The 12,098-nt window shown below is 45.7% G+C and overlaps 1 protein-coding gene across 4 annotated transcripts; it reads left to right on the top strand.

Moving 5' to 3' along the window:
* The first annotated feature begins 1,780 nt into the window (after window positions 1-1,780).
* LOC119329216 (glycine-rich RNA-binding protein RZ1A-like) lies at window positions 1,781-5,170 on the top strand. 4 transcript variants are annotated; one of them, XR_005159348.1, is made up of 5 exons: window positions 1,781-1,881; window positions 2,637-2,753; window positions 3,345-3,952; window positions 4,133-4,400; window positions 4,466-5,170. XR_005159348.1 is itself a non-coding variant. In XM_037602224.1 (3 exons), the coding sequence occupies exons 2-3, from the start codon at window positions 2,643-2,645 to the stop codon at window positions 3,924-3,926; spliced, it is 693 nt and encodes a 230-aa protein (XP_037458121.1). In that variant the 5' UTR covers window positions 1,781-1,881; window positions 2,637-2,642; the 3' UTR covers window positions 3,927-5,067. The 4 variants fall into 4 exon arrangements, 1 of the variants encoding a protein (XP_037458121.1); XR_005159347.1 differs by having other exon boundaries at window positions 3,345-4,352; window positions 4,466-5,067; XR_005159346.1 differs by having other exon boundaries at window positions 3,345-4,400; window positions 4,466-5,067.
* The last annotated feature ends 6,928 nt before the right edge of the window (window positions 5,171-12,098 follow it).

Below are 12,098 nucleotides of genomic sequence, written 5' to 3'. Positions count from 1 at the left end.
AGGAACATGTACAAGTCATGAAAAAAGCGATAGCAACAAACTAAACGATCAAGTGCTAAGCTAACGGAATGGGTCAAGTCAATCACATCATTCTCCTAATGATGTGATCCCGTTAATCAAATGACAACTCTTTGTCTATGGCTAGAAAACATAACCATCTTTGATCAACGAGCTAGTCAAGTAGAGGCATACTAGTGACACTCTGTTTCTCTATGTATTCACACATGTATCATGTTTTCGGTTAATACAATTCTAGCATGAATAATAAACATTTATCATGAAATAAGGAAATAAATAATAACTTTATTATTGCCTCTAGGGCATATTTCCTTCATCCCCTAGTACCCTGCCACGGGGATCGACGACACAAACGTGGCCGACCTGTCGACCGCTTCGGCATCAGGCCAATAGCTTGATGTCGCTGAGCTGGTTGTGGTCTTCGTCCTCGATCGGCGGCAACATAGACTTGTGCTCGCTCTAGCTCTCCGTCTTCTTCCCCATGGTGGGCTTCCTCCCGAGGAACAACTTCATCTTCTTCCTCCCAAGAAGTTCCTGCAAATGCTGCTCCTCGTTGCTGTTAGTCGTGGTGCGGGTGTTCCCCTTCTCCATGGTACTACAACACTCGGCGGTGTGGTTCCGGCAGGCGGTCGCATTGACCTGCAGGGCGACTTGGAGATGGCGTTCTGGTGCCGACTACTTCGACGGCGCGCTCAACATGTTTGAGGAAATGAAGGTTGTTGGCGTCAAGCCAAACCTGGTTGATGTTAAGTGTAGTTGTTAACTCCTAATCATATCCATCTATGCAACCAAACGTCGGGTGAAAATTGCATTACGATGACAAGACCCCATATGCAGGCAACCAAACTACTTGACAATGTCGTTTTTTTCCCTCGCAAAAAAAGACAATGTTGTTTTCCCCTTGTATTTTTGTAACCAAGTCCTACTCAGCTTGACTCATTTTCCTCCTCTCAGCCAAGCCCCGCTGAGAAGGCAACCAAACAAGGAGCTCCTACTCCATGCCTTCAACGCCATCTAACTAATCTGACGCTCGTTGCAGCGCCCTGCTGGGCCAGCCCATGAACGCGTAACGCCAGCGGACAAAAAAGTAAATCCTAAAAAGAGTTCTTCCAACAAGGATTCAAAATCTTTACAAACCCTCTCGACTAACCAGTAGGGCTACCTGCTACTAGTAATCAATAGTCCCTCGATATTAAGTAAGGACAATACTGGTTGCGCGGTTCCAAAAAACAGAAGTTCACAGATTAAAAAAAAGTTTGTGAATTTTGTTCAACAAAGGCTCATGTATTCAAAAAAAGTTCATAGATATTGATAAAAAGTTCACGAAATCTAAAAAAATATTACTAATATGAGAAAAGTTTGTGAGTTTGAAAAAAGTTCAAGAAAATTTAATAAAGTTCACTAATTTGTGAAAAAGTCATATTTTTTTTAAATTTACTCATATTGAAAAAAAATTCATCGATTTAAAAAAATCATCGATTTTTTTTAAAAAATAATTCTATTAGTTCCTTTTATTTTTAACAACAGAAAGAAAACGATGGGCCGAGCCCAACAAACCGCGCAAACGGGCGCTTAAGCGCCAAATAGGATCCGCCAACACACGCCCCGTAGGCGAGGAATCTCAGCCCGTCTTTGGGCTTGATTCTAAAAGGGCAAAGGACACACGATCAACAAGAACCGTTGATCTATGATCCGACGGTCCTTTTCTCAGATCGGCTGGAGTCTGCAGTATATATTGATCCCCCCACCCTCGGCCTCCAGGCCTTATCTCTTCGTCTCGCAAAAGGGGAGACAGAAGAGAGTTCGATTTCCGACTAAAACCTCTCGCCGCCGACGACCAAGCTCGGAGACCTATTGACCTAGGTATACGACGTTCCTCCTCCTCGCTACGTCAATCTCTTCGTCTAGCTGTCGTCGTATCGATATTCTTTCTAGGTTTAGATCTGAGCTTTTCCCGGCGGCAGATCCATGTGCTGTTCTTCTTCTCAGATGCGTATTATGAAATTCGATCGCCGTTTGTTAGAATAGGTTTGGATAGCGATGCTCAACTGGTATAAAGAAGGGGCTCTCCTTTTGGTTTCAATTTCACCGGTTAATTTCCGTCGATTTTCGATCTGGATTTCTCGTGGCTTGCCTCTATGCTTGTTCTGATCAGTCACGGCGGAAGACTTTATTCTTTGTAATTAGTTTGTGGTGGTAGATTGAGGTACAATTTGGGTAAGAGTAATCCCCTTTAGGATACCAAAAGCAAGAAGAACGACCCTGTTCCAGGACAAGATTCTTCTAGGTTGTCTACTAGTACTATGTCAAGCTAAGTGCTTCTGCTCATTCAAAATCAGTTGTCAACTTGAGATGTTCAGGCGGATAATTCTTAGGTTGCCTCCCGACTGATGCCAAGGACTGAAGTCAATCTTGTTAGTTAGTTGTAAATCCTTTTATTGAATATATATTGATCTGCCTTATTTTTGATGACTATTCAATCCGGGGTGCTGGCACTAGGTTATCCTTTCGTAAATAACTAACTCACAAACGCTAGTACTTTCTGCTAGGTTGAAGAACCCCTTGTACTTTGTGCCAGGTTGAACCCCCTTTTAGTCACTGACAGTTGTGTTTTACAGTTCCCAATGTCGGACGCAGATGATTACCGTTGCTTCGTTGGCAGTCTGTCATGGAACACAACTGATGTGGATCTGAAGGATGCTTTTGGGAAATTTGGTCGAGTTACTGAGACAAAGGTATATTTTGTTCTTTTCATATGGGCCTGGAATGCTTAGCTTTGTGTGGTGGAATATACACATGGTTTTCTTAGTCAAGCAATCTTCTTTCATATTATAGGCTTCCCCTCACCAATAATTACAATTTTGCCACTAAAAACTTGTCATGGTGAGATATGTAAACAACTGGAATAATTTCTTTGGTTAATATATCATTCATTCTGTCCATTTGGTGAATCTGTTCATGAATTTTATGCTAAGGTATGAATCTGCACTAGGTTTTGGATGATTCCTTGGTATGGTAGTTGTTTAAGTACGTTGTAGCATATGTGCATGTCTTATGGTGGTGTAGTACAATCAGGATCTGTTTGATATGTGAATAAGGAATCTGTAAACATTGCCAAGGAAATAATAGAGAATGGCGATGCTAGACACTGGCATTTCATGCTACTGATTTGTACCCTACATCAATAGTTGTTGTCTTCGCCGTTTCTAACTTTTGCAAGTCGGTGGTATATGTGGTTTGATACACCACTTTCCTTATGTTTTCTCTGGCTTGTTAACACATGTTGTCTGCCATGCTTTATATGCTGCATGTCTATCAATGTGCAGGTGGTTCTTGACAAGTTCTCTGGCCGATCACGTGGCTTTGGATTTGTGACTTTTGATGACAAGAAGGCCATGGAAGAAGCTGTTGAGGCTATGAATGGAATTGATTTGGATGGAAGGAATATTACTGTTGAAAGAGCACAACCTCAAGGTTCAGGCAGGGACCGTGATGGAGATCGAGACTATCGTGGTGGTGGTGACCGCTATGGTGGTGGCCGTGATTTTGGTGGCGGTCGTGGTGGTGGTCGTGGTGGTGGCGGTGATTGCTACAAATGTGGCAAGCCTGGTCATTTTGCAAGGGAGTGCCCATCTGGTGATGGTGGGGACAGGTATGGTAGCAGGGATGACAGGTACAGTAGCAGGGATGACAGGTACAGTAGTAGGGATGACAGGTATGGTGGCAGGGATGGTGGAAGGGATGACAAGTATGGTGGTAGCAACGGCAGCAGTCGCTATGGGCCTGACCGTGGTGGTGATCGCTATTCTGGAAGTCGTGATGGAGGAAGCCGCGGCAGTGGTGGCGGTGATCGATACAGCCGTGACAGGTCTGGACCGTATGATCGTCGCAGCCGAGATGAATACTGATCTTGATGGTGGAGATTCTGTCTCAGGTATGAAAGGTATTGGATAATACAAGTGGTATGTTTGCTTTATCACATAAGGCAGCAAATGGTTTGCTGTTGTACTCTTTATGAGAAGTTTAATGCTTTTGTTATCCATGCTGACTAGTTCTTGGTTTACCAATGTTCCTATCTGGATTTGGCTTGTAACCGGTTCCTTGGGAGCTTCAGTGGATTGCGTTATTTTGTCTGAGTAATATTTGGGATCCATGTTTCTGCGTTGCTCTGATGGTAAAAGTCCTGTCATGATACTGGTCTTTGGTGCTGTTCTTGTATTGCATCGCTGTGGTTATTGGAATTGCGGTCTTGATGTCAAGGATGTTGAAGAACAACAGCTCTTTATTTAGTCTTGTTGTGGTCTTGAGGAAAGAATCAACGTTCTGTGATTGGGGTAACTATAAAATATTCCATCTGAAACTTGTGACCAACGAAACAAATGGTAAAACCTTTTGTTTCAATTATTCCTTCTTAATAAGCTATGATTCTCACAGTAATTTTTCGCAGGCATTTGGCCTTTGTGTTCCTCTTGGTCTGCTTGGCTTAGTGCTAAAACTTTGCTGTTCAACCATGGGTCCGAATGCTTGCTCTAGTACTGTTCTGTGGCACTTCCCTCAGTTAGACCAACATAAGATCTTGCTGGCATGGGTCACTTTGCTCATCAACACTTCTTTGGGCTCCTAGTATAACGCAATGCTTCCTTGGGAACCTGGAAAGAGTTGCTTGCTTCACTGGGATGGGCTCTCTCTTACCTTCATTCCTGCTGTAACCCAAGTCTGAGGGCCCTTAAGAAAGTTCTAGAATCTCCCATGTGAAGGTTGATCCTTTATTAATGTGTTTCTCGAAGGGGGAACTGTGTTGTTTCTCAGCGAAGGTCGCCTACACTTGCTTCTGGTTAACTTACGCAGCGAGAAGGTGTAGATGAAAATGTTTATTTGTAGGGTTCGGTGTCTTTCTTCTTGACAGAGTGAGCTCCAAATGTTTTAAGAAAGGCAGCCTGATTCATATTGTGCCAATAATTTTGGCAGCCTGAGCTCCAACGATTTTGTTGTTGCTGTGTTTGCCTTCTGTAATTTTGTACAATACTTAATTCACCAGCTGTTGTCAAATGGATATGCTTGGTTCCAAATTATTGAAAGTTTGAGCTTTGTCGTAAGTCAAACTTCTATATTTTGTCTAGACAATGTTTAACTTTAAATATATTGAAACTAAGGAAGCGTGGGAACTGTTGTGAAGCAAGCATGGTTGTCTTGTTTGTCTTTTGTGGCATGTTTATATCCTTCTCTATCTTTGATTTGATGAAATGGTGGAAAGAAATACAAAATGTATTTCAAAGCCACAGTTTTGAAGTGCCTGAGTGTACGACAGCTTATGAATGCCACCATTATTTGCTTTATTGTTGGTGTAGGGGCGCTTATATTGGTTGTTTGCTCTTGCCTGTGAACTCGGCGCATAGATTTTGGGAAAACCCTCGAAGCAGTGCTTGTTTAGATTTTGTGGATATGAACTTCCTGGCGGCAGAGAGGCGAATGTTTGAACAAAGACATCTCTAAAAATAGAATAAATGGCGCACCAGCACCAATGTTGCCATCCACCCATTGAGGCTAGATCTTTAGGATTTCACTCTGAAGAGGAAGAGGAAGTTCGAGCAAACTAAAGATAATGCTTGCAAGATGTGGAACACCAACATAGTTGTACATGCCAGATCTAGAGTTTTCGCTCCGCTCTACCCTGTTCTCAAGAGGACCACTAAACACAAGTCACTGTGTACTGCCGCACCACTTCCAAAGAATAAGTCACTGTTGCAAGCTAAACCATCACAACTAAACAATTGTCACGTTCACATCCCTACGGCGGACATGACCACGCTACAAGACATACCACGTATCCGAGGGGGATGCCCGCCATCGTCACTGACGCCACCAAGAGCCCATTCATCAAAGGGCCATCCCACGTAGTCTTCGATGTTGGTTGAACACACACTGCAAGCATAAGAGCATCTCCAGCTGTTGGCCCCTCAGGCGGCGATTTTTCGCGTCCCCTGGGGGCGAGCCGACGCTAAAATCGGCATGGGGCAAGCGGGTTCCTAGCCGCTCGTCCCAGACGTGGTTTTTTTTTTCTAAAAAAAAATCTGAATTCAGCAAAGTTCGGCTAAATTCAGCAAACCTGACATTAATATTCAACATGTTCGGCGTTACATAAATTAATTAAAAAAAGACATCTACGGGGCGAAGAAGTCGCTGAGCGCAGCAAAGTCGCCACCGTCCTCGTCGTCGGCGGCGGCCTTCTCCTTCTTGACGGCGCGGCTGTCCCTGCTGGACCCCTGCCCGACGTCTCCAAGGCGGACCGATGGTGGCGGCGGCGCGTCGTCGTCGTCGCTGTCGTCGAGGACGACGACGCCTCCCTCGTCCCGGCCACGGCGTCGAGCTGAAGCAAATATGCCCTAGAGGCAATAATAAAGTTGTTATTTATATTTTCTTATATCATGATAAATGTTTATTATTCATGCTAGAATTGTATTAACCGGAAACTTAGTACATGTGTGAATACATAGACAAACAGAGTGTCACTAGTTTGCCTCTACTTGACTAGCTCGTTGAATCAATGATGGTTATGTTTCCTAACCATAGACATGAGTTATCATTTGATTAACGAGATCACATCATTAGAGAATAATGTGATTGACTTGACCCATCCGTTAGCTTAGCACGATGATCGTTTAGTTTGTTGCTATTGCTTTCTGCGTGACTTATACATGTTCCTATGACTATGAGATTATGCAACTCCCGAGTACCGGAGGAACACTTTGTGTGCTACCAAATGTCACAACGTAACTGAGTGATTATAAATGTGCTCTACAGGTGTCTTCGATGGTGCTTGTTGAGTTGGCGTAGATCGAGATTAGGATTTGTCACTCCGATTGTCGGAGAGCTATATCTGGGCCCTCTCGGTAATGCACATCACAATAAGCCTTGCAAGCAATGTAGCTAATGAGTTAGTTACGAGATGTAGTATTATGGAACGAGTAAAGAGACTTGCCGGTAACGAGACTGAACTAGGTATTGAGATACCGACGATTGAATCTCGGGCAAGTAACATACCGATGACAAAGGGAACAACGTATGTTGTTATGCGGTTTAACCGATAAAGATCTTCGTAGAATATGTAGGAACCAATATGAGCATCCAGGTTCTGCTATTGGTTATTGGCCGGAGACGAGTCTCTGTCATGTCTACATAGTTCTCGAACCCGTAGGGTCCGCACGCTAGTTCGGTGACGATCGGTAATATGAGTTTATATGTTTTGATGTACCGAAGGTAGTTCGGAGTCCCGGATATGATCACGGACATGACGAGGAGTCTCGAAATGGTCGAGACATAAAGATTGATATATTGGAAGCCTATATTTGGACATCGGAATAGTTCCGGGTGAAATCGGGATTTTACCGGAGTGGCGGGGGGTTATCGGAACCCCCCGGGGATTAATGGGCCTTGTTGGGCCCTAGTCGAGAGAGAGAGGGTCTGGCCAGGGCAGGGCCGCACGCCCCTCCCCTTGAGTCCGAATAGGACAAGGAAGGGGGGCCCTTGCCTTTCCCCTCCCCCACTCCTCCCCCCTCCTAGTGGGACTAGGAAAGGAGAGTCCTACTCCCACTAGGAGGAGGACTCCTCCTCCTGGCACGCCCTGCTAGGGCCGGCCAGCCTCCCCCTTTGCTCCTTTATATACGGGGGCAGGGGGCACCCGAAGACACAAGTTGATCAGTTGATCTTTTAGCCGTGTGTGGAGCCCTCCTCCACCATAATCCACCTCGGTCATATCGTAGCGGTGCTTAGGCGAAACCCTGCGTCGGTAGCATCATCATTACCGTCATCACGCCGTCGTGCTGATGGAGCTCTCCCTCGAAGCTCTGCTGGATCGGAGTTCGTGGGACGTCACCGAGCTGAACGTGTGCTGAACTTGGAGGTGTCGTACGTTCGGTACTTGGATCGGTCTGATCGTGAAGTCGTACGACTACATCAACCGCGTTATCATAACGCTTCCTCTTACGGTCTACGAGGGTACGTGGATGACACTCTCCCCTCTCGTTGCTATGCATCACCATGATATTGCGTGTGCGCAGGAATTTTTTTGAAATTACTGCGTTCCCAACAGTGGCATCCGAGCCAGGTTTATGCGTAGATGTTATATGCACGAGTAGAACACAAAGGAGTTGTTGGTGTGGGTATATACATATTGCTTGCCGTCACTAGTTGATTCTTGATTCAGCGGCATTGTTGGATGAAGCGGCCCAGACCAACATTACGCGTACGCTTACGCGAGACTGGTTCTACCGACGTGCTTCGCACACAGGTGGCTAGTGGGCGTATGTTTCTCCAGCTTTAGTTGAATCGGATTCAATGAACAGGGTTCTTTCTGAAGATCAAAAAGCAATCACTACACTGCATTGTGGTTGTTGATGCGTAGGTAAGAACGGTTCTTGCTCAGCATGTAGCAGCCACGTAAAACTTGCAACAACAAAGTAGAGGACGTCTAACTTGTTTTTGCAGGGCATGTTGTGATGTGATATGGTCAAGACATAATGCTAAATTTTATTGTATGAGATGATCATGTTTTGTAACACAGTTATCGGCAACTGGCAGGAGCCATATGGTTGTCGCTTTATTGTATAAAATACAATCGCCATGTAATTGCTTTACTTTATCACTAAGCGGTGGTGATAGTCATGGAGGCAATAGTTGGCGTGACGACAACGCTGCTTCGATGGAGATCAAGGTGTCAAGCCGGTGACAATGGTGATCATGACGGTGCTTTGGAGATGGAGATCACAGGCACAAGATGATGATGGCCATATCATATCTCTCATATTGATTGCATGTGATGTTTATTTTTTATGCACCTTATTTTGCTTAGATCGACGATAGCATTATAAGATGATCTCTCACTTAAATTTGAAGGTATAAGTGTTCTCCCTAAGTATGCATCGTTGCGAAAGTTCGTCGTGCCGAGACACCACGTGATGATCTGGTGTGATAAGCCCTACGTTCACATACAACGGGTGCAGGCTAGTTTTGCACACGCGGAATACTCGGGTTAAACTTGACGAGCCTAGCATATGCAGATATGGCCTCGGAACACTGAGACCGAAAAGTCGAGCGTGAATCATATAGTAGATATGATCAACATAGTGATGTTCACCATTGAAAACTACTCCATCTCACATGATGATCGGACATGAATTAGTTGATATGGATCCCGTGATCACTTAGATGATTAGAGGGATGTCTGTCTATGTGGGAGTTCTTAAGTAATATGATTAACTGAGCTTTAATTTATCATGAACTTAGTACCTCATAGTATTTTGCATGTCTATGTTGTTGTAGATAGATGACCCGTGCTGTTGTTCCGTTGAATTTTAATGCGTTCCTTGAGAAAGCAAAGTTGAAAGACAATGATAGCAATTACACGGACTGGGTCCGTAACTTAAGGATTATCCTCATTGCTGCAAAGAAGATGTGACGCCCCCAATTTGACCGTACACTAATCATACACGGAAAAGTGTACGATCAAGATCAGGGACTCACGGGAAGATATCACAACACAACTCTACAAATAAAATAAGTCATACAAGCATCATATTACAAGCCAGGGGCCTCGAGGGCTCGAATACAAGAGCTCGATCATAGACGAGTCAGCGGAAGCAACAATATCTGAGTACAGACATAAGTTAAACAAGTTTGCCTTAAGAAGGCTAGCACAAACTGGGATACAGGTCGAAAGAGGCGCAGGCCTCCTGCCTGGGATCCTCCTAAACTACTCCTAGTCGTCGTCAGCGGGCTGCACGTAGTAGAAGGCACCTCCCGAGTAGTAGTAGTAGTCGTCGACAGTGGCGTCTGGCTCCTGGGCTCCATCGTCTAGTCGCAACAATCGGGTATAGAAAGGGGGACAAGAGGGAGCAAAGCAACCGTGAGTACTCATCCAAAGTACTCGCAAGCAAGGAGCTACACTACATATGTATGCAATGGTATCAAATGGAATAAGGGTATCATATGTGGATTGAACTGCAGAATGCCGGAATAAGAGGGGGATAGCTAGTCCTTATCGAGGACTACGCTTCTAGTAACCTCCATCTTGCAGCAGAAGAAGAGAGTAGATGGTAAGTTCACCAAGTAGCATCGCATAGCATAATCCTAACCGACGATTCTCCCCTCGTCGCCCTGTGAGAGAGCGATCACCGGTTGTATCTGGCACTTGGAAGGGTGTGTTTTATTAAGTATCCGGTTCTAGTTGTCATAAGGTCAAGGTACAACTCCAAGTCGTCCTTTTACTGAAGATCACGGCTATTCGAATAGATTAACTTCCCTGCAGGGGTGCACCACATAACCCAACACGCTCGATCCCATTTGGCCGGACACACTTTCCTGGGTCATGCCCGGCCTCGGAAGATCAACATGTCGCAGCCCTACCTAGGCACAACAGAGAGGTCAACACGTCGGTCTAAATCCTATGGCGCAGGGGTCTGGGCCCATCACCCATTGCACACCTGCACGTTGCATACGCGGCCGGTGAGCAGACCTAGCAACCTCCATTACAAAGGAAGTTGCGTTACGCGGTCCAACCCGGCACGTGCCGCTCAGTCGCTGACGTCACGAAGGCTTCGGATGATACCACAACGTCGAGTGCCCATAACTGTCCCCGCATAGATGGTTAGTGCGTATAGGCCAGTAGCCAGACTCAGATCAAATACCAAGATCTCGTTAAGCGTGTTATTCTGAAATAACCACGGACGCCGACCAGGGCCAGGCCCACCTCTCTCCTAGGTGGTCTCAACCTGCCCTGTCGCTCCGCCACAAAGTAACAGTCGGGGGCCTTCGGGAACTCAGGCCCACCTCTACCGGGATGGAGCCACCTGCCCCTTCAGCCCCCAACATCGGAATCACTCACGGGTACTCCTACGAGCCGACCCGACTTTAATCACCACAAGTATCATATATTATGCGTAAGTATATACCCGTGACCACCTCCCAAGTGATCAAGGCCCGATAGTATAGCATGGCAGGCAGACAAGGATGTAGGGCCACTGATGGTAAACTAGCATCCTATACTAAGCATTTAGGATTGCAGGTAAGGTATCAACAGCTGGAGCAACAATGGCAGGCTATGCATCGGAATAGGATTAACGGAAAGCAGTAACATGCTACACTACTCTAATGCAAGTAGTAGAGAGAAGAGTAGGCGATATCTGGTGATCAAAGGGGGGGCTTGCCTGGTTGCTCTGGCAAGAGAGAGGGGTCGTCAACTCCGTAGTCGTACTGGGTAGTAGCGGCGTCGGTCTCGGTGTCTAGCGAGAGAAGAGGGGGAAGAAACAATAAATATAATGCAAACAAATGCATGGCGATGCATGACATGGCAAGTAGCGGTGCTAGGGGTGCCCTAACGCGGTATGAGGTGATACCGGTGAAGGGGGGAAACATACGGGAAAATATCCCTGGTGTTTCGCGTTTTCGGACAGAGGAGCCGGAGGGGGAAAATTGCGTGTTCACTATGTTAGGGATGCGTGGCGGACGAACGGGCTGCTTATCCGGATTCGTCTCGTCGTTCTGAGCAACTTTCATGTACAAAGTTTTTCCATCAGAGTTACAGATTATTTTCTATGATTTTAAAAGATTGAAATCGTTTTTAGGATTTATTTAATTATTTAAATCAACATTATCCAGAAGAGTAAATGATGACATCAGCATGACATCATGCTGACGTCAGCAGTCAATTGTGCAGTTGACTCGGTCAACTGCGGGTGGGGGCCCACATGTCATTGGTAGTTTAATTAATGGTTAGGTTAATCTAATCAGGTTTAATTAGTTTAATTTAGTAGGATTAATTAACTTTATTTATTTATTTATTAATTATTGTTTATTTTTTTTACATTCATTTTTTTCTTTCTTCTTTTTTTAATTCGTTTTGGGGTGGGCCCCCCCCTGTCATAGGCCCTGGGGGCCTTATGGGCGCGGGCGTCGGCCACAGGCGCTGGGCGCTAGCCCGTTTGGGCGCACGCCCAGGCTACCAGGGGGCGCCGGCCACGGCAGGGTGCCGGAGCAGCACGGCGAGAGGGCGGGCACGCGCGGCGCAAGGCGTGCGCGGCCAAGGA

The sequence above is a fragment of the Triticum dicoccoides genome, chromosome 7A (genome assembly GCF_002162155.2).
Source record: "Triticum dicoccoides isolate Atlit2015 ecotype Zavitan chromosome 7A, WEW_v2.0, whole genome shotgun sequence".
Taxonomy (NCBI): Eukaryota; Viridiplantae; Streptophyta; class Magnoliopsida; order Poales; family Poaceae; genus Triticum; species Triticum dicoccoides.
The sequence above is the reverse complement of the archived record's forward strand: the minus strand, read 5'-3'. Positions and strand labels throughout refer to the sequence as shown.